This window comes from Lasiosphaeria miniovina, assembly GCF_030549165.1.
Source record: "Lasiosphaeria miniovina strain SMH2392-1A chromosome Unknown B0T26scaffold_3, whole genome shotgun sequence".
Classification (NCBI taxonomy): domain Eukaryota; kingdom Fungi; phylum Ascomycota; class Sordariomycetes; order Sordariales; family Lasiosphaeriaceae; genus Lasiosphaeria; species Lasiosphaeria miniovina.
In genome coordinates this window covers 5,243,165-5,266,203 of record NW_026848222.1, presented here as the reverse complement: position 1 = coordinate 5,266,203, position 23,039 = coordinate 5,243,165, and the positions used below count along the sequence as shown (strand labels likewise).

Below are 23,039 nucleotides of genomic sequence, written 5' to 3'. Positions count from 1 at the left end.
AAGATACCTGGGACGAGGGAACATGATGCGAGGTCAGGGGCTGGGCCTGGGCTCGGCGGTCGTTTCCAAGAAAAAACGTCGACGATGCCCTGCATTGGGGTGCAACCTCCTGTAATTCACCGCGAACATGGATTTGCCTGGTGTTTCCGTGGCCGGTAGGCAGTTCTCCTCTTGCTTTGTTGTGAAGATGGCGGGCAGATGCTGGCGATCTGAAACACCCGAAATGGGGGCATCTTGTTTACTTTATGTGCAAGACCATCTTGGTAAATTTGGGAAATGCGGTGGACTCGCTGGGGAAACGCGTGCTGAAAAGAGATTGGCACCAAAAAGACGCAAAAGCACGGTACGGAGTACGATAACAGATAACCCAATCGAGAAGGTAAATGGTCAAATAGCCTGCGTCTATTTATGGGGTATTTCGTGACAGAGAAAAGACATCACCGATGCCTCGAAGCAGAGTATAAATACGCCGAACATCGCGTGTTGGATAGACAGTTGCGTATCACGAGTGGGATCCGGAAACCCGTTCCCATTCCGTAGCTGCGCCGTCAGAACCTGGCCAGGGAATATGTTGCCGACGGATTATCTCTTATCCAGCCCTACAAGAATAGAGATAGGAGACTGCGTATATGGCGTACACCAAGACAAATGTTTCCTCTGCCCTTGGGTGGACGATACACGTCACAACTCGGATCAGACACAGCGCGTAACATGTCTTTATATGTCAGATATGATTATTTCGTCTTGTAAAAGTCTGGCGCGTACTCCAGAAGCCAGTTCTTCTCAATCTTGGTAATGTCGCGGATGTATGTCTTGTCCCCCGTCTCCATGACCTCGTGGAATATCACCCATTCCGCCTTGCGGTTGAACATGAGCGAGCTCGGATGGGCGTGGAGCACAGTCGTCCCGGAGACGTTGCGGAAGGTGCCGTCCGCTTGCATTTTCGCAGCGTGGGCAAAGTAGCCCGCCGTGAGGCACCGCCGAATCTGCTCCGCTTTTGTTGCCGGGTCCGAGTGTGCTGCCGCTGCTGGGGAGTCGTCGATGGCGAGCCCGAACCGCTCCAGGTACCGTCTCAGCTGCCCCCGGATGCTGACTGCCCGAGTCATTGCCTTGAAATTGAGCAGGTTCTCGCGGCAGAATCGGGCCTCTTTACGGCCCTTGGTGACAAATGCTTGGTAGGCATTAAGGAGTGTAAGATGGTCGCCTTCTTCGGCGGCGAATTTCCTTCTTGCGCTTTCTGCCTCCTTCTTCCCCCCATCATGCGTTATCCATACGCTCCCGCCGAGGCTGGTCATGGCCGCTATGGTTAGTATCTCGCTCAAGCAGCCAAACGCTGGTGCAGACAGCAGGGTCTTGGCCATCATGGGCTCAACAGCGAGTTCAGCCATCCTCATTCCTAGAGGCCGAGTCAGCTTGGCATAGTCGTCTAGGGCCCCGAGGGAGTAGAGGAGCTCTAGAGCCTTGATCATGAGCTCTGCGGGGGGCGGTGTGAGGAAATCGAATCGCAGGACATTATCAATGCCCAACGCTTTTAGCTGGAGTACGAAGGGTGCGAGGTTTGAGCGCTGTATCTCGGGAATATTGGCATCTGGAAGAGCCTGGTATGCTTCCTCTGTGTAGAGTCTAAGACACTTCCCCGGTTTCGTCCTGCCTGCTCTTCCTGCACGCTGTGCCACAGAGGCTTTAGAGACAGGCGTTGCCGTCAATGTCTCTATGCCCCTCTTGGGGTTGTATGCGCGCAATTTGACGAAGCCGCAGTCAACTACATAGACGATTCCGTCTATGGTGACCGACGCCTCGGCGATGTTTGTTGAGAAAATAACCTTTCTACAGTTCAGTGGTGCCTCATCAAATACGTACATTTGCTGCTCGGTGGGCAGGCCGGCGTACAGCGGTAAGGGTAGGATTGCTTCTGATCCCAAGGGAAGCTGGGCGGAACGCTCTGATATCGCCTGGACAGCCTGGTCGATCTCCTCTCTCCCTGTAAGGAAAACAAGAATATCGCCCTTCGGTTCAGTTGTGTGAATATCAAAAACAGTCGAGACTGCCTTTTCGACATAATCCTCGGCTGGGGTGTCTAGATAGAGTATATCAATCGGATAGGTTCTGCCTTCCAAGCTGACAATTGCGCTAATATCGGCGGCATTTTCATTCTCGAGGCTCTTTTCGTCACTGCTGCCGGAAAAGAAGTTGCGAAAATCCTCGGCCTGGAGGGTGGCACTGCTGATGATAATTCTCAGCTCGGGCCTCTTTTTGCGAATTTTCTTCAGCAGGCCGAGTAGAATATCGGAGCTTATCGACCTCTCATGTGCCTCGTCGACCATGATGACGGAGTAGCGGGACAGCAGCGGGTCGACGAGGGCTTCTCTTATGAGGAGACCATCGGTGAGGAATTTGATGCGAGTGGTTGATGAGGTGACATCTTCGAAGCGGATCGAGTAGCCAACCTCCTTCCCGACTTCACAGCCAAACTCGTCGGCAACACGAATGGCCACAGTAGTTGCTGCAACACGACGGGGCTAGAATCCCATATCGCCGGTTAGCGACTGCCTCTCAGCCTGGACGGACAGAGTGCCTGGGCTACGCTGGCACGGCGAAAGCACGTACCTGAGTGACGGCAATGATCTTTCCATCGGCACACCATCCGGCCTGCTCGAGAAACTGGGGAATCTGTGTGCTCTTTCCAGAGCCGGTCTGACCCACTACGACCGTGACCGGGTAGGTCTCGATCATGTACAAGAGGGTCTCACGGTGTCTGGCAATGGGCAGAAGAGCAGGCGGTTTGTGCAGGGCCGGGATAAAGGCCGTGCCAAGGTCGACGTCGGACATTCTGGACGCCACACAGCCTGACGGGACAAATAAATGCCACTGGTAATTATGGGGCCCAATAAGAGGCCTGTATCAGATAATTAGAAGTAACCAACAACGAACGACTCATCAAGGCCGTCACGTACAAGTGGGCTGCACCGTTGTAGATGCTAGGTGGATGAGATCCAAAGGTACCCACAAAGTGCCAAGTGCCAACGAGAAAAAGGCAAAGGGAAATGAATGTAGAGGATGCTAGGCTTAGGGTATTGATCAAGACTCCCTACTGTACTCTATGACCGACTCAATAAGGGTTCGGCAGTTTGTATACTGCTCATCATCGTGACCCCGTTTCGGGTCTCACAGACGGGCGTGATGCGATATCTTAACCTAGAAAGTGCCCGTCAGTCTGAGCTGCGTGGGTGACTAGCCAAGGTCGAGTGTGCTAGGTTGCCGTTGGTTCGGGGAGGAGGGCTGCAAGTGCTGAGGCTGCCTCGGGCGGAAACCTTCCTTGCCCAATTCAACGGGGCAATCGGCCCCACCAGCACCGCCCAAATACACACACCGCCCGACTCTTTAAGCTTCAGGTCCCAGGCTAAATAACACCCCTTCACCTCCTACCTTCTGTTACCCCTCCACCCGTTCTCAACACTAAACTCATCAACCACGTCGGCGTCAGATTGTTTTGCGACTTACCCTGTGTGCGCCGTGCCCAATCACCAGTGATCATTTGGCACTGCTTCACTGCTGCAAGTAAACAGCTGCGAGCTGCCGCTGCTCCATTGCGTTTGGACCGATTTTGGTCCTTGCATCCGTCATTTGGAGACGTGCGTGCTCCCGTCGACTTTCAGGATTCCCCTCACTTCCCGGCCGTACCTTCTCATTTCATTTCAGTTTTTGTCAGTCCGGCCTTGGGCTACACGCACCTACTAGTACTTCTTGTTCGTGCGCAAGCTTCCGCTTGCCTAGGTGTTTTCCTAGCCTCCTTACCTGGACCCAGACTCGAATCGCCTTTCGCTGCTTGAGGAATTCCACCTCAGGTGGCCCTTGGCTGACGAGTAAGCGCGAGTTCAGCGTCACCCGACGGGGCCTCATACTCGGCCTTCCTTTTCCTTTCATGCTTCCATCGCACTATGGTGAGCTTGTAGTGGCCATCAAAAATGGGAAGAAATAATTCGGCTGGCCCGGGCCCAGCCCGTGGCAACCATGCCAAGGACAGGCACAAGAAAGACCGCAGAGGCAACCTCATTGACTGGAATGCGCCCATGCCAGAAGGCCTCGTTGCCAGACGTGATAACCCGAAGCTCACGTCGAAACACAGGTCCTACTTTGAGTTCATCGAGAATACGAACAAGAAGAAGCCAATCGACCTCAAGGTAACGTGATGGGGGTAGCGCGCCTTCATTTGCCCTATCCTACCCTCCCTCCTAAAATCATCTCGGCCGTCGTTCTGGTTGCTAACTCACATGTGGCAGGTAACGAACGATGAAGTCGCGCCGCCCGGCTTCGAGTTCGTGCCCATCGGCAATCCCAGATTGATCGAGGAGTGTAAAGAGCTTTGTCGCGAAATGGATGCTATGATCTTCGTTGTGACGGTTAGTTGATACCACTACCTATTAGCTTTACCAAGATTCGCCTTGCTAATAATCGCCCTCTCTAGCAACATTACGGTCCCGTGAAACCCGGCCTTGAAACGTCAATCGGTGAACAAGTCAATCGGATTGGTTATCATTTTCGCCAGTCCATCGTTGACCAGGCACGCGAGCTTCTTGGGCCTGACGAAATTCTCGGCATGACTTGGAGCGGCCCTGAACCTATCCTAGAAAGGCAAGAGGATATCAACAAACAAGCTGATGCAGCAATAAGGGAACTTTTTCCGCGCATACCAAACACGGATCGCGAAATGATCATTCAGAGATCGTTCAACAAGGTAAGCCCATGCTTGGTCCACTCACTCGCTGAACCAGGCAAAGTCGCATATTCTGACCTTTTGGCAGGCAAATTGCAGGAGAGGAAAAGAGCCACCAGTCGGGTTGGCGGAGGGAGTTCCCCTCACCAGGCGCGTCCATCTTGCCGTTTCTGCCCATATCCGGCATACTCACACCAGATACGACGAGCTGCTGAAGCAGACAACCTGGGTGAATTCCAGAAGGGCGGTTGAGCAACTCTGCCTCGATTTCCTTCTCAAGTGGCGAGGCGACGAGGAATCAGGCCGTGACCAGCTTGACGAGATTCTCCGCGAGGTTATTGTCATCTCGGACTCGGAAAGCGATAGCGACGACGACGACGACGACGAGCTACCCGACGCCCACCCAGCAGTGGTGTTGGGCGATGCATCCATCGAGGTTAAGAACCGCTCCTCTGTTGGTCAGACCGCGACTTCGGTAAGTACCCCAAATGCCGGCGGGAATAGTGGCCCGCACGGCGGGGATCCCCGCATCAAGGTTAAGGACCTTTCCTCGGCCGAACAGACCACCCCCTCTCCCGTACAAGCACCCTGGATTCGCTTTCCATTACCACTTCCCTCACCCCGGAGCGCCTACCCTTTTGCCTCTTTAGGTGAGCCAAGCCGTGAGGATGGGCGCACGGTTGCAAGCCTCATATCAACTCTGCACCTGAGCGGAGATGGCGGCCAATCTGGCCTTGCGTACGCGGCACGCAAGGCCAGAAAAGACGCGCGCAGGGAGCGTAGTGAAAAAAAGAAAGCCCAAAAAGGCTTCGGGCGGTACAAAGCTGCTTATGAGCAGGCTATGGAGCGCAAGCGGCTTGAAGAGAACGAGCAAGCTCGATCCTCTAACCATACGGCCATGGCCAGGTCGGCGAGTCATGCGTCTCAGTCCTGGAGACGTGCCGAGTCCGAACGTGCAAGTTCTGAGCTGCAGGGAGTTCAGAGAGTGGGAGACCACTCCCGACTTGATGCGTACAATAGCCCCCTCCAGCCCTTGGAGGTCCGTCGTGGAAATCCAGAGCTTCCAGGCTACGGCGACGCATCACAGCAAACCGCTGATTTAAGGCTTTACCGCTTCCCGCATGAGAGCCGTGCCCAAGAAACTCAGTCGAGCAATGGGTTCAGACCTATAGTTGGGTCTCAGAATACCTTCCAAACTGGTATCCAAGTTGAACAGCCGAAGCAGTTCAGCCAGGAGGATTTGAAAGACCATCTTGTTAGATCTGTCGAGCCGTCGTCTCCTGCATTGCCCAACTTCCCTTCATGGTCGGTGGCTCAGCCTTGCCAGGCAGAACCCGTCCCTCGCGGATTTTCCGCTTCTGCCGAAGTTGTTTCGTATCCTCGAAGGGGTTTCACGCGACATGGAGAGGTCGATACAGCGCGAGCCTATCATACGATTCAGGGCCAAGACGGCTTTGTGACGCTCCCTCCCAGGACTCAAAACCTCCCTGCAGCGGTTCCTCAGGCTCATGGCGTGGATAGAGGCTACACTCCTCTCTCTCGCTCGGGCGCCCTTGATACGCATCCTTTGCCGGCGTACTACGACGATATGGAAAATCCTGAGAGAAGACCCATTCTCCGATCAGAGTTCCGGCCCGCCTGGTCCGAAGAAAGCTTCATTGTTGATGCTGGAAACCGGTCAATCTTGATTTCGGACACCAACGTACGACAAAGGGAGTCGATGACTAACGCGTCCCATAATCCCCATCCAAGCCACGCACAAACCCTCAGAACATCTACCGGTGGCTTCCACCAACTGGCTCCTGTGTATGTTGCTGACCGTACTCAACAGTATTCCCGTGCTGGGGGCAACGGAAACGCCGACAGTCATCTAGATGACTGTGTTGAATTCGTCCGAGTGTCAGACAAATTTCCCCGGCGCTATGAGCCGCAGCCACCTCGACAGGATGGGGAGACGTACGAGATTCGACAAGTATCCCTAGTGGATTCAGAGAGGTACGAGGCCCGACCAGGACCTGTGCGCTACGAACCGCAATCACTGCGGGTGGATGCAGAGGTGTACGAGTTCCAACCGGGAGCTCAACGTCGCGAGCCGTACCGGGTGGATGACAGAGCCGCCGACTCGCCATCTGGAGTTGCCCGTCACTCACTTTCGCAAGCCGTGGAACTGAGACGCCCTGAATATAGACAAGGGCGGATGTCCCCTATTCCGAGGCAAATAGACGGCTATTCGTCAAATATCCAGCGCCGGGAGCGTGTGGTGGGAATCGAATATGTTTCATTGCAAGCGTACGTACAGAGCCGACGTACCGAGCCGCCGTTCCGGCCACCCCATATTAACAATTCTTTTGTTAGCCACCAAGCACCCGCATATGTGGACAGCGCTTATGGGGAAGAGGGCTGGGTTTATCGGCCCCTTACGTCTTCCGTTGCAGCAGGTCCGTATCCCGCGGAATACCAAAAACGCCCCAATCCTCCACCCACGGGATCGGATGAAGTCATAATCCTTGACTGAAGGACTTCTTCCGATCTTGAACTTTGTACACCATTTTATTCGGCCCCACGCGAGCTTTCTTATATGAATACTCGAGGAGTAAATTTTTGGTGTTGTATATACAGGGCGTGCGATTCCACGGAATTCGCCTTGCATTGGTTTGTGGTTGGAGTACCGGCTGAGAAAAGGAATGAGCAAGGCGTTGCGGGTCTATGATCTTCAGGCTTGGTGTCGGAGGACTGGTGTTCGGCCATTGATGGTCACTATTGTTGTTCAATGTATTTATCGAGAGGCATTAAGGGCATCACGGGTGGTTATGGTTCTGGCTGCATAGCGTCGGTGCATTGGGCGGATCCGTATATACTGTCTGCTTGAGCATCTAATGCAAACAATTGCCGATAGTTTGACTTTTGACTTGCACAGTCTTGACTCTCTAGTTGTGCCGATGCTTGACGCATGCCTCCGGGCCGCTCCAAGTCCCGATATGTGTGTTACGGAGCGAGCCCGGCATGTGATACAGATGCCGTGTCGCGAACCAGCTTTGAAGAGCTCGTATATCAAACTGACGATGATGTTCTGTATTTTTCTCTTTTTATTTTCGTTCATCGGCCAGTCAACAAGTTTAAACCGTGAAAGGAGACCTGGGTACTCAGGGCTAATTTTGACCGTCTACCTTGGAAACGCCTGGGCGGGTGATATATTATATGGATTATGCAAGTATGCTCTGGTGGTTGTCTACCAAAGGTAATCACGGCCGCATAGGCCATTTCTGGAACGAGATCTGGAAAGAGTACGAGATCGAAGAGGAAGGGACGGAATGGATATAAGACACGGGATATGGGATACGAGACATGTCCGTGAGAGGATAAACAAACACTAAGGAAGGTGAAATTAAACTTGTAAGTAGGCCTAGCCCTCCCTGGGACGTGGGATGGATAGTTTGAGTTCTTTTGTCTTGTGATTTTTATTTTTATTTTGTTTATGCTTTTATTGTATTCGTCGTCGTTTAAACTCCCCCTCCCCACCCAGGCGCCGTCATCTATGCAATCTACTAAACACGTGCGAACTGTGTGTGTGTGTGTTCCTGCTCTCTATATATATAAGCCGTGGTAGTTAGTCCCATCTGCCCGCAGCTGTCGCGAGGGGATCCTCATTATCGTTCGTAGATTGGTATACTTAATGTGCTAGGCTAGCATGGCTTGCCGCTCGGGCTGGCGCTGCGGCGGCTGTTTCGCGCTGGCTCTGTGTTCCGCTTCCTCTGTGTTGGCTTCTATTGCTGCTGCTGCTGCTGCTGCTGCTGCTGGTAGCTCTGTGTTGGGCACGTTCGGTAGCGGCTGCACTGCGGCGGTGCGGCGCTCGGCGGTGACTTCGGCCTCGAGCGCCGCGAGCTCCTCTTCGACTTCGTCTTCGTCCTGGTTGGAAATGCGGCCGCCGAGCATCTCGCTGACTTCCTGTGGTTTTGGGGAAGAATATGTTAGTGGGTGGCCAGTAGAGAAATAGCGGTAACATACCCTCTGGTAGGCAATGGCGTCGGCCGTCTCGCCCATCAGCTTCTCGACGTGCTCGATGCCGCCCATCTCGGCGTGGATCTCCTTCAACACCTTGGTGCCCTGCTGCAGGCCGAAGACGACGTCCTTCTGGATCAGGGCGAACTCGACGCTCGACGTCAGCTTCTCGAGCTGCTCTAGCTGGGCGTCCGTCTTGGCCAGTAGCGACTCCTGGTACTTCTTGCGCCGCAGGGCCAGCAGCGCGCGCTTCTTGTCGCCGCTCGCCAGCATCTGCCGCGCAATCTGCGTCTCGCGGTCCGTCAGCACCGTCACGCGCTTCTGATACTGGTGCAGCTTGTCGCGCTGCGTCTTGAGGTCGAGAATCGCCCTGGGAAAGGGTAGGGTTAGTTTTGTCTGCGTGGTTGTGGTTTGCGCCGAGCGAGGAGGGGAGGGGTTCGCTACTTGTCTTGGGCCGTGACACGGCTGGCGCTATTGCCCATGGTAAGGCACCATAGGAGGGGGAAGGGGAACCCGGAAAGCCTGGTAGATTGGTACGAAGAAAATTGGCAGATATCAAGGATTTCTTGGTCGTCGGAGCTGGACCTGGAGCTGACGTTGCTATCGTCGCTGTCGTAGTCGCGGGCTGGATCGTCTCACGGGCGAGTTGGACTGGGTTGCGACGATGGGAGCTCACACGAGCTAAAGCGAGACGTCACTGGCGGGTTGCTTATCCCGCTGTCTAGGGTTGCTTACAGAATATTAAGTACCTTCCCACTCTACTGAATATTGCACGATAAACGCCTGATTTGATGGCCGAACTGGACAAAATATACAGAGATATGATCTGGGGGTATAAAGGAGTCCTTAAAGCCTTATTAGAGAAATAACTAGTAATACTTTTTCTTCCATTCGAGCCATGAATGGGCTGTGAGCTGTGAACGGGCCGAGGTAGTGTGCAGAGGTACTCGGCGCCTGTAGCTGCGTGTCTTATCGATTAACTTGTCTGGGGCCGGTAGGCGAACGGGTGGCGTGCCTACGACGCAATCTACACTAGTGGCGGCCGACCAAGCACAAGCAACCCCCCTGCTCACATGGGACATCCTTCTAGAGGGTGCCACTGCCATCGTCCACCGCATTGTCAACCTACGTTGCTGCCTCGCAAACCATATTACGAGCCCGTTGCGTTGACAGATAATACCCAACCTTTTACCCATCAGCTCAGTGGCTCCGTGGCTATTTAGCTCCATTCCCTCTACTGATCCTGTAACTCTGTTTTGTCCGACATGTCTACACCCACTGTAAGTCCCAAGCTCCCCACAGTCAATCTAAGACCAAGTCGACATTAGGGGTATTGCCCAGTACCGAACCGCACCTCGGGTTTGCGAAACGCCTCGTGCTTCAACTTTTGTGCCAAAACTACCTATTGCCTGGTTATCCCGCTGGAAGGCTCATTTCTCGAGCTGACAACCTGCCCCATCACAGGCCAAGCCGCCCGCAGCGTCAGTAGAAACAGCACCCGAGTCTCCTACCACAGCAAGACCCCTCGAGATGGACGACGACGACGTGCAAGAATCAGGTGTGCTGGGCAGCGATGATGCCACCGCTCGCTCGGCTGCTACAGCCCCAGCTGCACCCGCAGCCCCCCAAGCCCCGGCGTCTAGCGACGTCCCGCCGCCAAAGCCGCCGCGGCCCGTGCCCGAAGCCCAGCAGAACCAGCAGATACTCAAGGAGGCCTTTCCGTCCATCGAGCTCGCCGTCATCAAGGCCGTGCTGACGGCCAGCGGCGGGCGTATCGAGCCCGCATTCAATGCGCTCCTCGAGATGACGGACCCCGAAGCTGCTGCCCAGCACGAGCTGCCGCCGCCGCCGCCACCGCCGCGACCTGCAGCGGTCCCCGCTGGCCCCACTTCGACGGCGCAGTCACAGCTCGAGGCCGACGAGCTGTACGCCCGCCAGCTCGCCGAGCACTACGAAAACGTGGGCGCCTATGAGGCGAGAACCGCGAACAACCGCCCCGCGGGAGCGCCTCGAAGCCGGCAGCAGACGGCCCCCCTGAGGCAGAGCGACGAGGCCTCGGAGCGGGAGCACAACTTCTTCGACGACGAGCTGCCCGTTATCAAGGAGGGCCTGCGCAAGGGCTTTGTTGAGACGCAGGCCAAAGTCAACACGTGGTTCACCACTCTGAAGAAGAAGATAGACGAGCAGTTTGACGAGCAGGATGAGCAGCCAGCGCAAGGCGGCAGCTCCTTCATGGGCAGGCCGAGCCGCGACCAGAGCCGGCGGAGCGCCGACTACGACCGCTACGACGCGGACCCGGAGCTCCTCAGCGACGACTTTGCGGGCATGAAGTTTAACAATGACGGAAGTAAGTCGTCGATTTTCTTCCGACGGCAGGACGAGAGATATATATGCATGTAGCCCCCTTGCTAACCCAACAACAGCCCCCGTGCAAAGCAACCGGCCACTAGGAAACCCCAACCTGTTCAAGCCACCGCCGGCGTCCAAGTCGCCCAAGCCGGACGGACGGCGGGTGGCGTTCCGCGAGACAGTCGAGGACATTGACGCCTATAACGCGTCGCCCAAGCTGCCTCCTAAGGACACTGTGTCGCCGGGCCGAGCTAGCAAGTGGCAGCCGCTGTCCACGGTGGAGCCTAGCCCGATTGCGGAGAACGACCCGTTCAGCCTCGGCGACAGCGAGGACGAGAAGGAGGTCAAGGACAAGACGACGGGGAGCAAGGAGGCCAAGGCCGAGGACAGCGACGCCGACCGGCTGAGGAAGGCCACGGCGGATGCCATGGCCGACAGCCTGGTCGACGACAAGCCAAAGGCGGACAAGGGGAATTGAGAGGGAGCTGTGATGCAAGGCGGGGACTGCCCTGAGTCTGGAACTGGGTCTGGAAGCTTGTTTTCTCACCGGGCCCCTCCCCTATTTAGTCGAGTCGTATCTCTCATGTAATTACCCCCCTCACCAGGGAGCTGTCACCAGGGCCGCCCTGTTCCCGAGGGAGGCCGGCCGGAACGAAGATGATTCTAGTACTATAGTACAGTATGTAGCACGAGAGTGCAGATATACGTACAATGACCCGGTTGCCTACATTACCTTGGATCTCCACAAGAGGGAAATAACTCCGTGGCTACCTTCCCAGCTTGGCCTGGTACTGTTGGTACTAACTGTAATTCCGTATTTCAGTAACTAGTCCTTGACCAAGGTCCAGTAACCAACCTCAGTTAGGTATCCGTTCCTCTGTAAACGACCCCTCCAGCCCCTCTTTCAGCGGGACGCTGCCCCGCACTTGGAGCTGTGCAGCACCTTGCCGCGCTGGGCTGGGCTTCCGTCAGCCTTGCGCATCGAGCGAAAAAGCAAGCACATGGGACGATCTCGGGCTCTCATTGGCGTGGGCGCAGCACACTACACTGTCAGTGTCGACTCTTAGCCAGACGCACCTTTGTTCGACCTGACCTAGACCTAGCTCTGTTTGAGCTTTCTGCCGGGTCTCGTGAGCTCGAATTTATCGAATCCATCGAAGCACCCAACTGGCCTGAGCGAGGGCCCGAGCCTTTTTTTTCCCCTTGGCGCTGCTGTTGCAAGCCGAGACGGAGGCTCAGTAGGACAAGGGCTTGGACCTGACCTGACCTGGGCCACGACGGACCCAAGAGATCGGATCTCGTTACCTACCTTACGCCCGCCGCCCGTCTGTCCATCCGTCCGTTCTGCTGCAATTTCATGACAGCGGGCACCAGCAGATGAGCCAGCAGTACATACAGTGCTTGTCCACCATCTATCCAACTGCCGCCGTTCTAGCCGTTCCCGCCGCAGTCTGCTCGCTAGACTCGCCCTGGGGGTTTGTTGCACCACCGGGTTGTATGTGCAGGTGCAGGTATCCAGGCCGTACGCCGTACAGTTGTGGTATTGTATGTACTTTGTATCCGTACATTCAGTCATTCAGTCATTCATTCATTCATTCATTCATTCATACGAAGCAAGCATACCCTGTCACATTCCCCATCACACACCCCTGCCCACCTTACATAGTACAGTACCTCCAAGTGTGTGTGTGAACTGGGCCATGTGGCGTGGCAGCAGGCGCATTACCTATAATCTGTAACTAGGTCTAGGTCTGGGAACTTGGTCTGAGTCTGGGTCTGGGTCCTCGGTACGTACAGTACATACACGAATACTTGACGCCCCGGTGCGGGAAAGGGCGCTATCCGATGTTTTGAGGGAGACAACGAACGGGATACCAGAAAAGAATTTGCCGTCAATTTGCTACCGTCTTTTTATTTTATTTTTGCTTCTGTTTTTTCTCTCTCTTCTGCTTCTTCTTCTCCAATCGGATCCTGATGCTTCCTTTGCTGCTACAGGAAACATAGACACAACACAGACACAGACACGCCTGACCCCCACCTATAGGTTCCCATTCAGCTGTTCTGTTAGTAGGAGGTAGGTAGTAGTAGATCAGGCGGACGGCCTGTCTTGTCTTTCTAGTCTGACCTACCTTACCTTACCTTGCCTTAGGTCCCCATCCCCTCCCCTCACCCCCTGAGCTGCTTGTCAGTCACGCCCCCTTTCAGTCAGGACAAGACAAGATCAGAGATAAAAAAAAAAGGGCACCGAGGAAACAAGAAGAGCAGATCTGCCTACTGTCTATCTACCCTACTGCCTACTATACATACTTGAGGGAAATACCTTGGTCGACGGTGGCTGTCTACATGCCCAGGCTTGGCTGCTGTCTCACATACAGACACACGCACACACACATACAACACACACACACATACATACAGCATCAGCCAAACAGTATCAGCCAAACAGTCAGACAGACAGAGAGACAGAAAGAGAGACAGAAAGAGAGACAGAAAAACATACAGACACACAGACAGTCATACAGAGGAGACTGACTGACAGACACAGGGCCGGGGCGAAACCACCAAAGCTCGGGCTGAGCCAGGGAAGCCATCTCTCGATAGCCCAGCCCAGCTTGACTGAGGTGCCTTTTCTGATTGGAGAAGGCCAGTCGCAACTCTACAGCGCCGCCGCCCGCTTTCCAGACCAGGCGCACTATGTAAGTGCTCCCAGCCTTGCACTTATTGTCCTAGTCCCTCGCCCTGCCCATGTCGCCCCTCTGTTCTCTTTTGATCTCCCCCTTTCCATCCGCCCTCTGCCCTGCCCGCGCCTGCTTGCAAGTGGTGTTGGCATGCTCACATCGCCTCGCAGGAAGTTCGGCAAGCACATACAGAAGCGGCAGCTCGAGGTGCCAGAGTATGCGGCCAGTTTCGTAAACTACAAAGCCCTCAAAAAGGTACACCCTGTCTCCCATGTTGACCTCTTGGGGTTTGATAATAAGGAAAGGACGGATACCATGGCAGGACACAGAGAAATAGATACTCCCTTGCCCCCTTGTACTTCTGTTTTTGCCAAGCATACGAGGCATGCAGAGAAAAGATTGCCGGCACGGCCTCGTAGCTACCCGCTCTCGCTCCCGACCTGTGTCACTGACAATGCGTCGAACAGCTCATCAAGAAACTCTCGGCCACCCCCGTCCTCCCCACGCAAAATGACGCCTATCGCGCCGCGGTAGAGCACCTCGACTCGCAGGCCGCTCTCCAGGCGAACAAGGCCACCTTCTTCTTCCAACTGGTAAGGTCGACGTCTACCCCGTAAACCCGACCCGACCCGACCTGACCCAAGGGTTACTAACAGCCGGCAGGAACGCGAGCTCGAAAAGGTCAACGCCTTCTACCTGCAGAAAGAGGCCGAGGTATGTATACCCACCCCCTTTTCTGCTCCCCGTCCTCTGTTTTCAGCGTCTAACCACAGCCCTCGCCAGCTCAAAATCCGCCTCAAGACGCTCCTGGACAAGAAGAAGTCGCTGAGGTCCCGAAACAATGGCGTTTCTAGACGCTCGGCCAAGTTTACCACGCTCCAGGAAGGCTTCCAGCAGTTCACCAGCGACCTCAACAAGCTCCAGCAGTTCGTAGAGATTAATGGCACTGCCTTTTCCAAGATCCTGAAGAAATGGGACAAGACGTCAAAGTCAAAGACGAAGGAGCTCTACCTGTCAAGAGCGGTCGAGGTCCAGCCCTTTTTCAACGCCACCGTCATCAGCGAGCTGTCGGACCAGGCCACGACGAGCCTCCAAGACCTGGGAGCGTGGGCCGAGGGAGACAACGTCAACCTCGAGGGCCGGCCCGACCACATTGTGAGCAGTCAGCATCTGCTGGGGACCGACGAGGGCGATGCCGACACGCTGCTGCTCGACACGGTTCTCGCGGGCCACCTCGACTCGCTGCGAGACCTGCTCGGCCGCATGAGGGCTGCCGTGGATCCGAGCAACGCCGGCAACATGGACGTGTCGCTGATGGAGCGAGTCACCAGGACGTTCCTGGCCTCGATAAACGAGGGCCCCATCGAGGCGCTCCAGGTCTTGCTCGAGACGGGCCTCGTCGAGATCCAGTCCGAAGACGACATCAACGAGCGCAACTGCCTGCACCAGGCCGCCATCTACGGCAACTCGTTTGTGCTCGAGTTTGGCCTCTCAAAGGGCGTCGCCGTCGACAGGACCGACGTCTACGGCCGCGTGCCGCTCCACTACGCCAGCATGCACGGCCGCCTCGACATGCTCGACACTCTGCTTTCCGGTAAATTGTTGTTCATGCCCCTTTTGACCCGTCTCCGCCCGTTGATATCTGACCAAACCCAGCCGCGCCCCAGACCATCAACCTAATCGACCACGACAACTTCACGCCCCTTGTCCATTCCATCGTCCACGGGCACCTCGATTGTGTGCAGCGGCTGCTCGAAAAGGCCGCCAGGATAGACCCCGTGTCTGAGACGGATCACGTACCTCTCAACATTGCCTGCGAGCACGGGATGCTAGAGGCCGTCGAGCTTCTCCTCAAGCACGGGGCCCGCATTCTGCCCGACGCCGAAGGCCTCTACCCCCAACACCTAGTAGCGAGGTCGGGGCAGACGCCAGAGCTGCTTCTCCTCCTGAAGAACTACGGGGCCGACCTAGACCAGGTGGACAAGCTGTATGGGTGGACACCGCTGGTCCACGCGGCGAGCGAAGGAAACGTCCCGTGTCTGCAGGCTCTGCTGAATGTCGGAGCCGACCCCAACATCCGAGACGAAAAGGAGCTCCCGGCCATGTATTACGCGGCGTGGGAAGGCCACCTGGAGTGCATGAAGCTTCTCGCCCCGTTCAGCAAGGGGACGACGGCCAGCCCCATGGCCATGCAGATCGGGGGGTCGTTGGTTCCCATAACCGGCAGCGGCAGCGGCAGCAGCAGCGGCCCGATGCCCATGCTCCTCGACCCAGACGCGATCCCGGAGCTCGAGCTTCCGCCCCCCATCATCCCTCTGCGGCGCTACGGCCACAATTTCCTCGACACCAAGACAGTAGTCCAGATCAACTTCCAGGGCGAGCAGCCGCTCGTCTTCTTCCACGACAGCAAATACCCGGCGGCCCGCCTCACCATCTCGTCCAAGATCTCGGACCTCATACCCAAGAACATCATGCTCCCCTTCCAGGAAGACACGCGGCTCGTGTCCTTCCAGATCGACAACCTCGAGTCCTTCACGCTCGACTTTGACGTGTTCCCGGCCTACGGCGCCAAGGTCATCGCCAAGACGGTGGCCCTGCCGAATACGTTCCGGGCGCTGCTGAGCAGCTCGGGCAGCTGCTGCCTACCGCTGTTCGACCCCCGCCTCCGCGCCATCGGCCAGATCAGCTTCTACACCGAGGTGATCAAGCCTTTCCGGGGCAAGCCTCTCGAGATTACCGACTTCGAGACGTACTGGAAGGCGACGAGCCAGTTCGACCGGAACATGAGCGCCTTCGTGACAGGGTCGAGCCTGTCGGGCGACTTTGTGCGCCTCTTTGTGCAGCGCACGAGCGACGGCGTGCCCGTGCTGTGGCCGCGGTGGGCCATCCTGTGCGGAGGCATCGACATTCCCGTGTCGCGCCTGACGTTTGCGCAGTTCAGCTCCGTCACGGCGCCGGCGCGGAGCGGCGTCGACCTCGCGGCGCTCCGCACGTACCCCGCCGACCGCATCGCCAGCATCCACCAGACGCTCGCCACGGTGGGCACGACGCTGCACGACGCGCTCTCGCTGCTGCCCGACGCCATGCACGTCAACATCCAGGTGCTGTACCCGACGGCCGACGAGGAGCGCGCCTTCAACCTGGGCCCCAGCGCCGACATCAACGCCTTTGCCGACGCCGTGCTGACCATCGTCTTCGACCACGCCCGCGCCCAGCGCGCTCACAGCAGCGCCAGCGGCGTGCGCTCCGTCGTCTTCAGCTCCTACAACCCCAGCGTGTGCACCGCCCTCAACTGGAAGCAGCCTAACTTCCCCGTCTTCCTGTGCAACGACCTCGGCCGCCAGGACGACGGCGGGAACAGTATGAGTACGAGCCAGCGCGCCAGCTCCATCAAGGACGTCGTGCGCACCGCCCAGAGCAACAACTTTATGGGCCTCATCTGCTGCTCGCGCCTGCTGGTGTGTTTTTTTTTTCGTTTGTTTGTTTTTATCCCATGCTAATGGCTGTGGAAACAGGACATGGTCCCCGCGCTCGTAGACTCCATCAAGTCGCACGGCCTGGCCCTCGTCGTCGACAAGTCCGGCGAGAGGCCCGGCCCGATACTGACTTCGCTTGCGGACCCGTTCCCTCGCCTGCCCAAGGGCGTTGATGGCCTGCTGAAGGATAATGGCGTGCTGAGGTTTAACGAGTCGATTGACGTGTAGGCGGAGGTGGTGGAGGTGAAGGGATTTGGGGATTTTGGTGTGTGTTTGTGTGTGCTTGGGAGGGGGGATGGTGGTGGAGGTGGCGGTGGGTGTATATACCGTTGAGCAAAAACAAGCCTGGTGAATATCTGATTTGATGCGGCAAAGAAAAGATAGGGGCGGGGGGTTGGCGGTTGGTTGTCTGTCTGTCTATCTATATATTTCTCTTGCTTGAACTGGTTGCTTGCCTGACTGACGTGCTTGACTTGGCTTTCTTGGCCTGCTTGACATGACTTGGGCTGTTTGAGCTGTTTGACCTACTTGACCTACTTAACCTACTTGACCTACTTAACCTGCTTGACCTACTTAACCTGCTTGACCTACTTGATCTGCTTGACCTACCTGAGCTACTTGGCCTGCTTGTTTACCGACTTGCTTGGATGGCATGGTAGTTGGGTTTGTGCTTATTTAACCTGCTTGGCCTGCTTGGCCTGCTTGGCCTGCTTGGCCTGCCTGAGTTACTTGGCCTGCTTGACTTGCTTGACTTGACTTGCTTGACTTGACTTGGCTTGACTTGACTTGGCTTGACTTGACCTGCCTGACTTGTTTGACCTGCTTGAATTGCTTGACCTGCTTGACTTGCTTGACCTGCTTGACTTGGTTGACCTGCTTGACTTGCTTGACTTGCCTGACTTGACATGCTTGCTGGCTTGCCTAACTTGCCTGACTTGAATGGCATGGCGGCTGTGTTTATTCTTGACCTGCTTAACCTGCAGGACTTACCTGCCTTTAATAATATGGTAGCTAGGTTGTACTTATTTGACTTGACTTGCTTACTTCTATGTTGACTTGCTTGGATTGAAGGCATGGTGGTTGGGTTTGTGCTTGCGTGCTTGGCTTGCTCGACTTACAAACTTAACTTACCTGCTTACTTCCATGCTTAACCTGCTTAACTACCTACTTGATCCAATTAGCCTGTTAACCTGAATAGTATAGTGGTTGCGCTTATGCTCACATACCCGATTTTTCTACCTTGGTTAACTTGCTTGCTTGCTTCCTGCCTGTCTATCCAGGGAAAAAGGAACGGGGTGTGTTTTTTTCTGTGGTCTAGGCGGGCATATCCTGGGTTGTTGTGAGGCTGGGGTGGGTGAGTGCGTGCTCGCGTGAGCATTTGCTGTGGGCAAATAGAGGTTAGGGAGAAAAAATGGGGACACTCGGAGCCAGTTAGAGAGAGACCCTTTCTGTTGGCCCGACAGCCGGGTATTTTTTGAAGCCTTGGCGAGTACAGCGTGGAACCGCTTGGTGGACACAGAAAGCGTCGAGCCGTTTATGACGAAGCTCCGATAGGCACTTAACTAAGGAGCTAGATCTATACAGCTAATGCAGGTATGTATGTATACATCTCAACGAGAAAAGCCTAGGAAGAATGATAATGCAGACAACACAAGGGCAACAACAAACTAGAGTCAAAAACAAGCCCCTTTCCATTTCCATTCCCGCTAACAGACAAAAGAACCCCCTTTAGCCCAGCCCAGCACAGCCATGCACACACGTAACGATGGTAGCCCATAGTCACGCGCCCTTGTACTCGTAGCGCAGTGCGTCGAGCTCGCGCTCTGGGTCGACGCCAGCCATGACAACCTTGGCGACGACGACTACGGCAAACACCAGAGCCGGAAGACTACCGAGGCCGAGCACAAGCTCCCATGCGGCAGGCTCCGCGGCAGCAGCAGCGATACGGTACCTGCCCAGCACGCCCAGGACAGCGACGACGGCGCACAGGCCGGCGTTGAGGTACGGCAAGAACGTCTCGAGGGGGGACCGCGGGGCGGCAGCGGTCGTTGTCCCTCCGAGGCGGCGGTCGAGGACAGCAAAGCCCGTGCGGGCGGGCGGCAGACGTATGATCAAGAAGGCGGTGGCGGCGAGCGACGAGAGGGCCAGCAGGGAGAGCAGCGGTGAGGGCGCGGCGGGCAGGCGCAGCACGGCGCCGGCGGCGAAGGGGATGCTGGCGGTCGCTGGGAGCGCTAGCAGCAGCCGGCCGAACTGCTCGTTGCGCTGGCGGTTCTGGGCTGCGAGGCGCGCGATGAAGGATTCTTGTTCTGTGGTGTGTGAGCGTGGTCCTATACCTCTTGTGTCTGTCTTCTCCTTTTCAACTGAGAAGTAGAATAGAACCGACCCTCCTCAGCATGGAAATGGAAATTAAACGAAACAGCTGCAGCGCCCAGACAGGCCACAGTAGCACATATATGATAAACAACACCTTGCACAGATAGAGGAAACCACGCAGCAGAAACCACATCCGTCATCCAAGCGAATAAACTTTCTTAAAAAATGAAAAAGAGAAAGAAACAAAATAAAAAAGAAAACATAACAACCCGCCTCGGCTGGCTGGCTGATAACCACAACCATAGTAGAAACGCTGAAAATGAAATGAAAATAAAATAAAATGAGATAAGAAAAAAAACCGACCTTGCTCATCCATGACCGCGGGAACATCATCGTCATCATCATCATTCTCATCGCCACCGGCACGACCGTCTCGCGCATCGTCGGCGGGGAAGCGAAACGTGCGGCGCACGCGTGCCGAGCTCATCTTGTACCCACACACCAGTACTAGTACTAGGTGTATATGTGTATGTTATGTGTATGCCGTGACGCGATATCGAACTGGTGCTGAGATTTTCTTATGTAGCCATCTCTGTCTGTCTTGGTGTTTCTATCTTGGTGTTCGTGCGCTGTGCTGTGATGTGACGTGCTGTGGTGATGCCAGGTATCCGTAGGGTAATTCAATAAGGTGAGGTGTGTTTTGCTGCTGCCTGCCTATATCAGCAGTGATCTCACACTAATATGGAGGCAATAATAGGCCAGGCACGCAAGTGCAAGTACTGTACAGTAAAGGACCTAGGTTAGGCTTCACGCGGCCCCTTCTGTAATTGATACGTATGGTCTTTAAGTCACAGGCAGGTGGGTTGGGTGACTGTCAACGGCCTTGGCAGCTGGCTATCAGCGGACCGCGCTAGCTGGCTGGTTAACTGCATATTTCGGACTCGCGTACATGCATTCCTGGAAACAACAGCACAGGCTGTCGATCTTGAAGCTTCAAATTGCACAGCTTACTTGGACGAACACCGCAGCGCCACCGTGGCTCACCGGGCTTTCCTTTCGAGCGCAGCGAGCAGCCCGCCGCAGGGGCCCCCGGAGAGCCGCCGGAGGCAAAGACTCGTCCATGGCTGTAGGTAAGGGTATTATTTTCTATATCTTGTTTCGTCTGCTCAACCTAGGGGGGGCTTCCACAGCTACAAGAGTATTTTCCATCCGCCCGACTCCGACTAAATAACAACCGGCCACGCGCGAAGCCCAGAGAAAAAATTGTAATGGCTGCTGTCATCGGACCGGCCAGCTCAAAGGAAGCAGGTCAAAGAAAGGCAGGCAGGCACCAAATTCCTAAAGAGGTTGTGTGCCGCTGTGCCCCGTCCTCGCGTGCTCCCGTCACCACCACCACCACTACACCATCAAGTAGTAATAATAACCTACTTTAATCAGTAACCTTGGTTCCGTGCTTGCATCTGCAGGTCAGATTAATTGCATGGTTTGCCACTTTTTTCCTAGTTTTTATCCATCCTTCCTCCCAACGGCAGTCACACAACGGTGTATTTTTACACTACCCTCTGCAATGCAATCACGCCGGCGCGTGTCGAGCCAGGGCCCAGGCTGTTGGGACCGACCTGTCCTCGCCAACGTTGGGTTCGTGCCGTCTTTCCACCTTGTCCACCCAAGTCTCCTCGACACCATCAAAGGCCGCCCTAGCCTGCCTTTGTTTGTCCAACAATGCGCTTCTCGGCGCCAAGTGCAGTGCGAGATGCAAAAATAGAAACTGCGAGGAGAAAAGGTTTGCGCTGGTCGCTGTGGATTGAACTGCTGTCTGCTAGTCTGGTCGTCTACTTCTCACCCGGCTCACACACTACCGTACGTGGAAGATCAAGTCGGGCATATCTTCCCACCGCCCCACCCCACCACTAGGCTTTGCAACATGGGAGCTGCGTGTGTGTTTATTCGCAGGTGCCGTCACGGCCCGCTGCGGCCAGCAACTGCAGGCTTACCCGGTATCCTCCAAAGACGCCCGGCCAATCCAGCATCGCGCGCCGCTCTCAGCCGTTGGACGCAGGGTGCGGTTGGTATGCAGTCCGTTGATCGCCGCCATCTTTTCCGCGTGTCGAACTACATAGTACATGGTAGTAGCCCGGCCACGAGCTAGAGCCTAGGGGGAGCTCCAGCTACCCGGACCCAACCTTGTTGCTGAAAGCCCGCCCCCCGTCTGCCGGCCTTTCACTTCTATTATACGCCAAGGCTCCCTCAGGACCTTGTGTCTTGTCTTTCTCTTTCTCCCCCCCTCCCCTTTATCCCGTGAGGCCTTGTCGGGCAGACCATAATATATATATACCTGCCAGGTACGCCGGCTCGCTTTGTGGCTGCAAGACCAGACACGCAGACTCGAACACCCACCCGACAAGATGCCGTCACCGCCTCTCATAAAACTTATCTACGGCGCGCTGCTGCTGCTCGCCATCGACGCGGCCATCTCGCTGAGCCTCGTGTCGTCCATGGTCAGCTTCCTGCACCACCGCGGCGGCGCCTGGTTCGCCGTCGCCTACCCGCCCGGCTCGTCCTTCAACCTCGCCGGCCACCCGGCCAACCTGATCGTCAACCAGGGCCACACGTCCAACGGCGCCTCGGGCACAGCACTGGTGCTGGTCGGCTTCGGCGGCGTGCTCGCGCTGTGGCTGGAGCACCGGTCGAGAACAAAAGTATATCTCCCCCTAGCAAACCACGGGCCGCGCGCACACAAGCTAACAGCCCCCAGCTCGGCAAGTCGTCGCCGGCCTTTTACATCTGGGGCGTCACCACAGTCCTCAGCTGCCTGCTCACGCTGACGGCGCTCGTGTACACGTTCGTGGTGACGGCGCAGACGGCAGGGCAGGCCATCGACCTGGCCGTGGCGTCGCGCAACTCGGCGCCCGCGCACTACCCCGACGACAGCTGGACGCCCGAGAACTGGTACGACGCCGTGCTTGGGCTGCCGCTCACCGACGACGCGGACCGCGACGCCATCGCCCGCGCCCTGCGCCTCATGCGCGGCTGGCGCTTCAACCTCATTCCGCTGTTCGTCCTTGGGTTCGTCCTCGGCGCCCTCGTCGTGCTCGAGGTCCTGAGCGGCCGCAAGCCGCGCGGCAGGTACGGGAAGACTGCCTCGGGCGACGTCTACGCCGGGGGCGCGAAGCAGGAGGCCTGAGGCCGGTATTGAGCTGGGGATTCAGGGCCTGCCCTGTTTATCGCCTGCATTTGTTTTGACAAAGTCACCTAGCCAGTGAGGAAGGGGTTAGCTGAACGGTCCTTTTTGCCTCCAGCGCCCTCCCGGGGTCCCTGCGGCGGGCTGCTCGCTGCGCTCGAAGGTCGTTATATTTCCAGTCAAGCTCGCTGCGGTGGCTTCGGTGGCTCTATTCAGCTTAAAAGCACAAATACGGAAGCGCACGGCGTGGCAGGCCGGGCCGGGCGTATACACCTACTTAGTTCCGTTTTTCACTTCATACGTTACTTTTTCAGTTAATTCAAATAATA

General features: G+C 56.1%; 8 protein-coding genes across 8 annotated transcripts; 5 read left to right on the top strand and 3 right to left on the bottom strand.

The window, feature by feature from the left end:
- Positions 1-2,498: 2,498 nt before the first annotated feature.
- Positions 2,499-3,272, bottom strand: B0T26DRAFT_705636 (uncharacterized protein). The gene is made up of 2 exons (XM_060441763.1): positions 2,955-3,272; positions 2,499-2,896 (listed from the first exon to the last, which is right to left on the bottom strand). The coding sequence occupies exon 2, from the start codon at positions 2,827-2,829 to the stop codon at positions 2,581-2,583; it is 249 nt and encodes an 82-aa protein (XP_060299086.1). The 5' UTR covers positions 2,830-2,896; positions 2,955-3,272; the 3' UTR covers positions 2,499-2,580.
- A 631-nt stretch (positions 3,273-3,903) lies between these two features.
- B0T26DRAFT_252890 (uncharacterized protein) lies at positions 3,904-7,410 on the top strand. Its single transcript, XM_060433994.1, has 4 exons — positions 3,904-4,400; positions 4,466-4,735; positions 4,803-7,003; positions 7,070-7,410. The coding sequence occupies exons 1-4, from the start codon at positions 4,272-4,274 to the stop codon at positions 7,227-7,229; spliced, it is 2,760 nt and encodes a 919-aa protein (XP_060299085.1). The 5' UTR covers positions 3,904-4,271; the 3' UTR covers positions 7,230-7,410.
- A 140-nt stretch (positions 7,411-7,550) lies between these two features.
- Positions 7,551-8,086, top strand: B0T26DRAFT_705629 (uncharacterized protein). Its single transcript, XM_060441762.1, has one exon. It carries the CDS (start codon positions 7,591-7,593, stop codon positions 7,954-7,956), a length of 366 nt encoding a protein of 121 aa, XP_060299084.1. The 5' UTR covers positions 7,551-7,590; the 3' UTR covers positions 7,957-8,086.
- A 306-nt stretch (positions 8,087-8,392) lies between these two features.
- Positions 8,393-9,195, bottom strand: B0T26DRAFT_644067 (Snf7-domain-containing protein; the record flags this gene model as incomplete). The annotated part of the gene is made up of 3 exons (XM_060437597.1): positions 8,393-8,659; positions 8,720-9,083; positions 9,158-9,195. The coding sequence occupies 3 exons, from the start codon at positions 9,193-9,195 to the stop codon at positions 8,393-8,395; spliced, it is 669 nt and encodes a 222-aa protein (XP_060299083.1).
- Positions 9,196-9,779: 584 nt separating this feature from the next.
- B0T26DRAFT_705620 (uncharacterized protein) lies at positions 9,780-11,791 on the top strand. Its single transcript, XM_060441761.1, has 3 exons — positions 9,780-9,993; positions 10,178-11,060; positions 11,137-11,791. The coding sequence occupies exons 1-3, from the start codon at positions 9,979-9,981 to the stop codon at positions 11,538-11,540; spliced, it is 1,302 nt and encodes a 433-aa protein (XP_060299082.1). The 5' UTR covers positions 9,780-9,978; the 3' UTR covers positions 11,541-11,791.
- Positions 11,792-13,675: 1,884 nt separating this feature from the next.
- B0T26DRAFT_252763 (ankyrin repeat protein nuc-2) lies at positions 13,676-17,524 on the top strand. Its single transcript, XM_060433993.1, has 7 exons — positions 13,676-13,758; positions 13,911-13,995; positions 14,208-14,333; positions 14,404-14,454; positions 14,524-15,334; positions 15,397-17,198; positions 17,256-17,524. Coding segments are annotated over exons 1-7 (3,066 nt in total). The 5' UTR covers positions 13,676-13,756; the 3' UTR covers positions 17,445-17,524.
- Positions 17,525-18,995: 1,471 nt separating this feature from the next.
- On the bottom strand, positions 18,996-20,651 carry B0T26DRAFT_674768 (uncharacterized protein; the record flags this gene model as incomplete). The annotated part of the gene is made up of 4 exons (XM_060439747.1): positions 18,996-19,522; positions 19,893-20,036; position 20,265; positions 20,541-20,651. 4 exons carry the CDS (start codon positions 20,649-20,651, stop codon positions 18,996-18,998), a joined length of 783 nt encoding a protein of 260 aa, XP_060299080.1.
- A 1,283-nt stretch (positions 20,652-21,934) lies between these two features.
- On the top strand, positions 21,935-22,713 carry B0T26DRAFT_643240 (uncharacterized protein; the record flags this gene model as incomplete). The annotated part of the gene is made up of 2 exons (XM_060437516.1): positions 21,935-22,228; positions 22,285-22,713. The coding sequence occupies 2 exons, from the start codon at positions 21,935-21,937 to the stop codon at positions 22,711-22,713; spliced, it is 723 nt and encodes a 240-aa protein (XP_060299079.1).
- Positions 22,714-23,039: the final 326 nt, after the last annotated feature.

Bases quoted from the DNA above. Each gene is read 5' to 3' on its own strand.
- B0T26DRAFT_705620 (XM_060441761.1), top strand. The intron at 11,061-11,136 runs GTAAGTCGTCGA...ACCCAACAACAG, and splicing joins GAAGTTTAACAATGACGGAA to CCCCCGTGCAAAGCAACCGG.
- B0T26DRAFT_252890 (XM_060433994.1), top strand. From the start codon at position 4,272: ATGTGGCAGGTAACGAACGATGAAGTCGCGCCGCCCGGCTTCGAGTTC. The intron at 4,401-4,465 runs GTTAGTTGATAC...CGCCCTCTCTAG, and splicing joins CTATGATCTTCGTTGTGACG to CAACATTACGGTCCCGTGAA. The intron at 4,736-4,802 runs GTAAGCCCATGC...ACCTTTTGGCAG, and splicing joins TTCAGAGATCGTTCAACAAG to GCAAATTGCAGGAGAGGAAA.
- B0T26DRAFT_705629 (XM_060441762.1), top strand. From the start codon at position 7,591: ATGCAAACAATTGCCGATAGTTTGACTTTTGACTTGCACAGTCTTGAC.
- B0T26DRAFT_252763 (XM_060433993.1), top strand. The intron at 14,455-14,523 runs GTATGTATACCC...AGCCCTCGCCAG, and splicing joins ACCTGCAGAAAGAGGCCGAG to CTCAAAATCCGCCTCAAGAC. The intron at 17,199-17,255 runs GTGTGTTTTTTT...CTGTGGAAACAG, and splicing joins TCTGCTGCTCGCGCCTGCTG to GACATGGTCCCCGCGCTCGT.
- B0T26DRAFT_705636 (XM_060441763.1), bottom strand. From the start codon at position 2,829: ATGTCCGACGTCGACCTTGGCACGGCCTTTATCCCGGCCCTGCACAAA.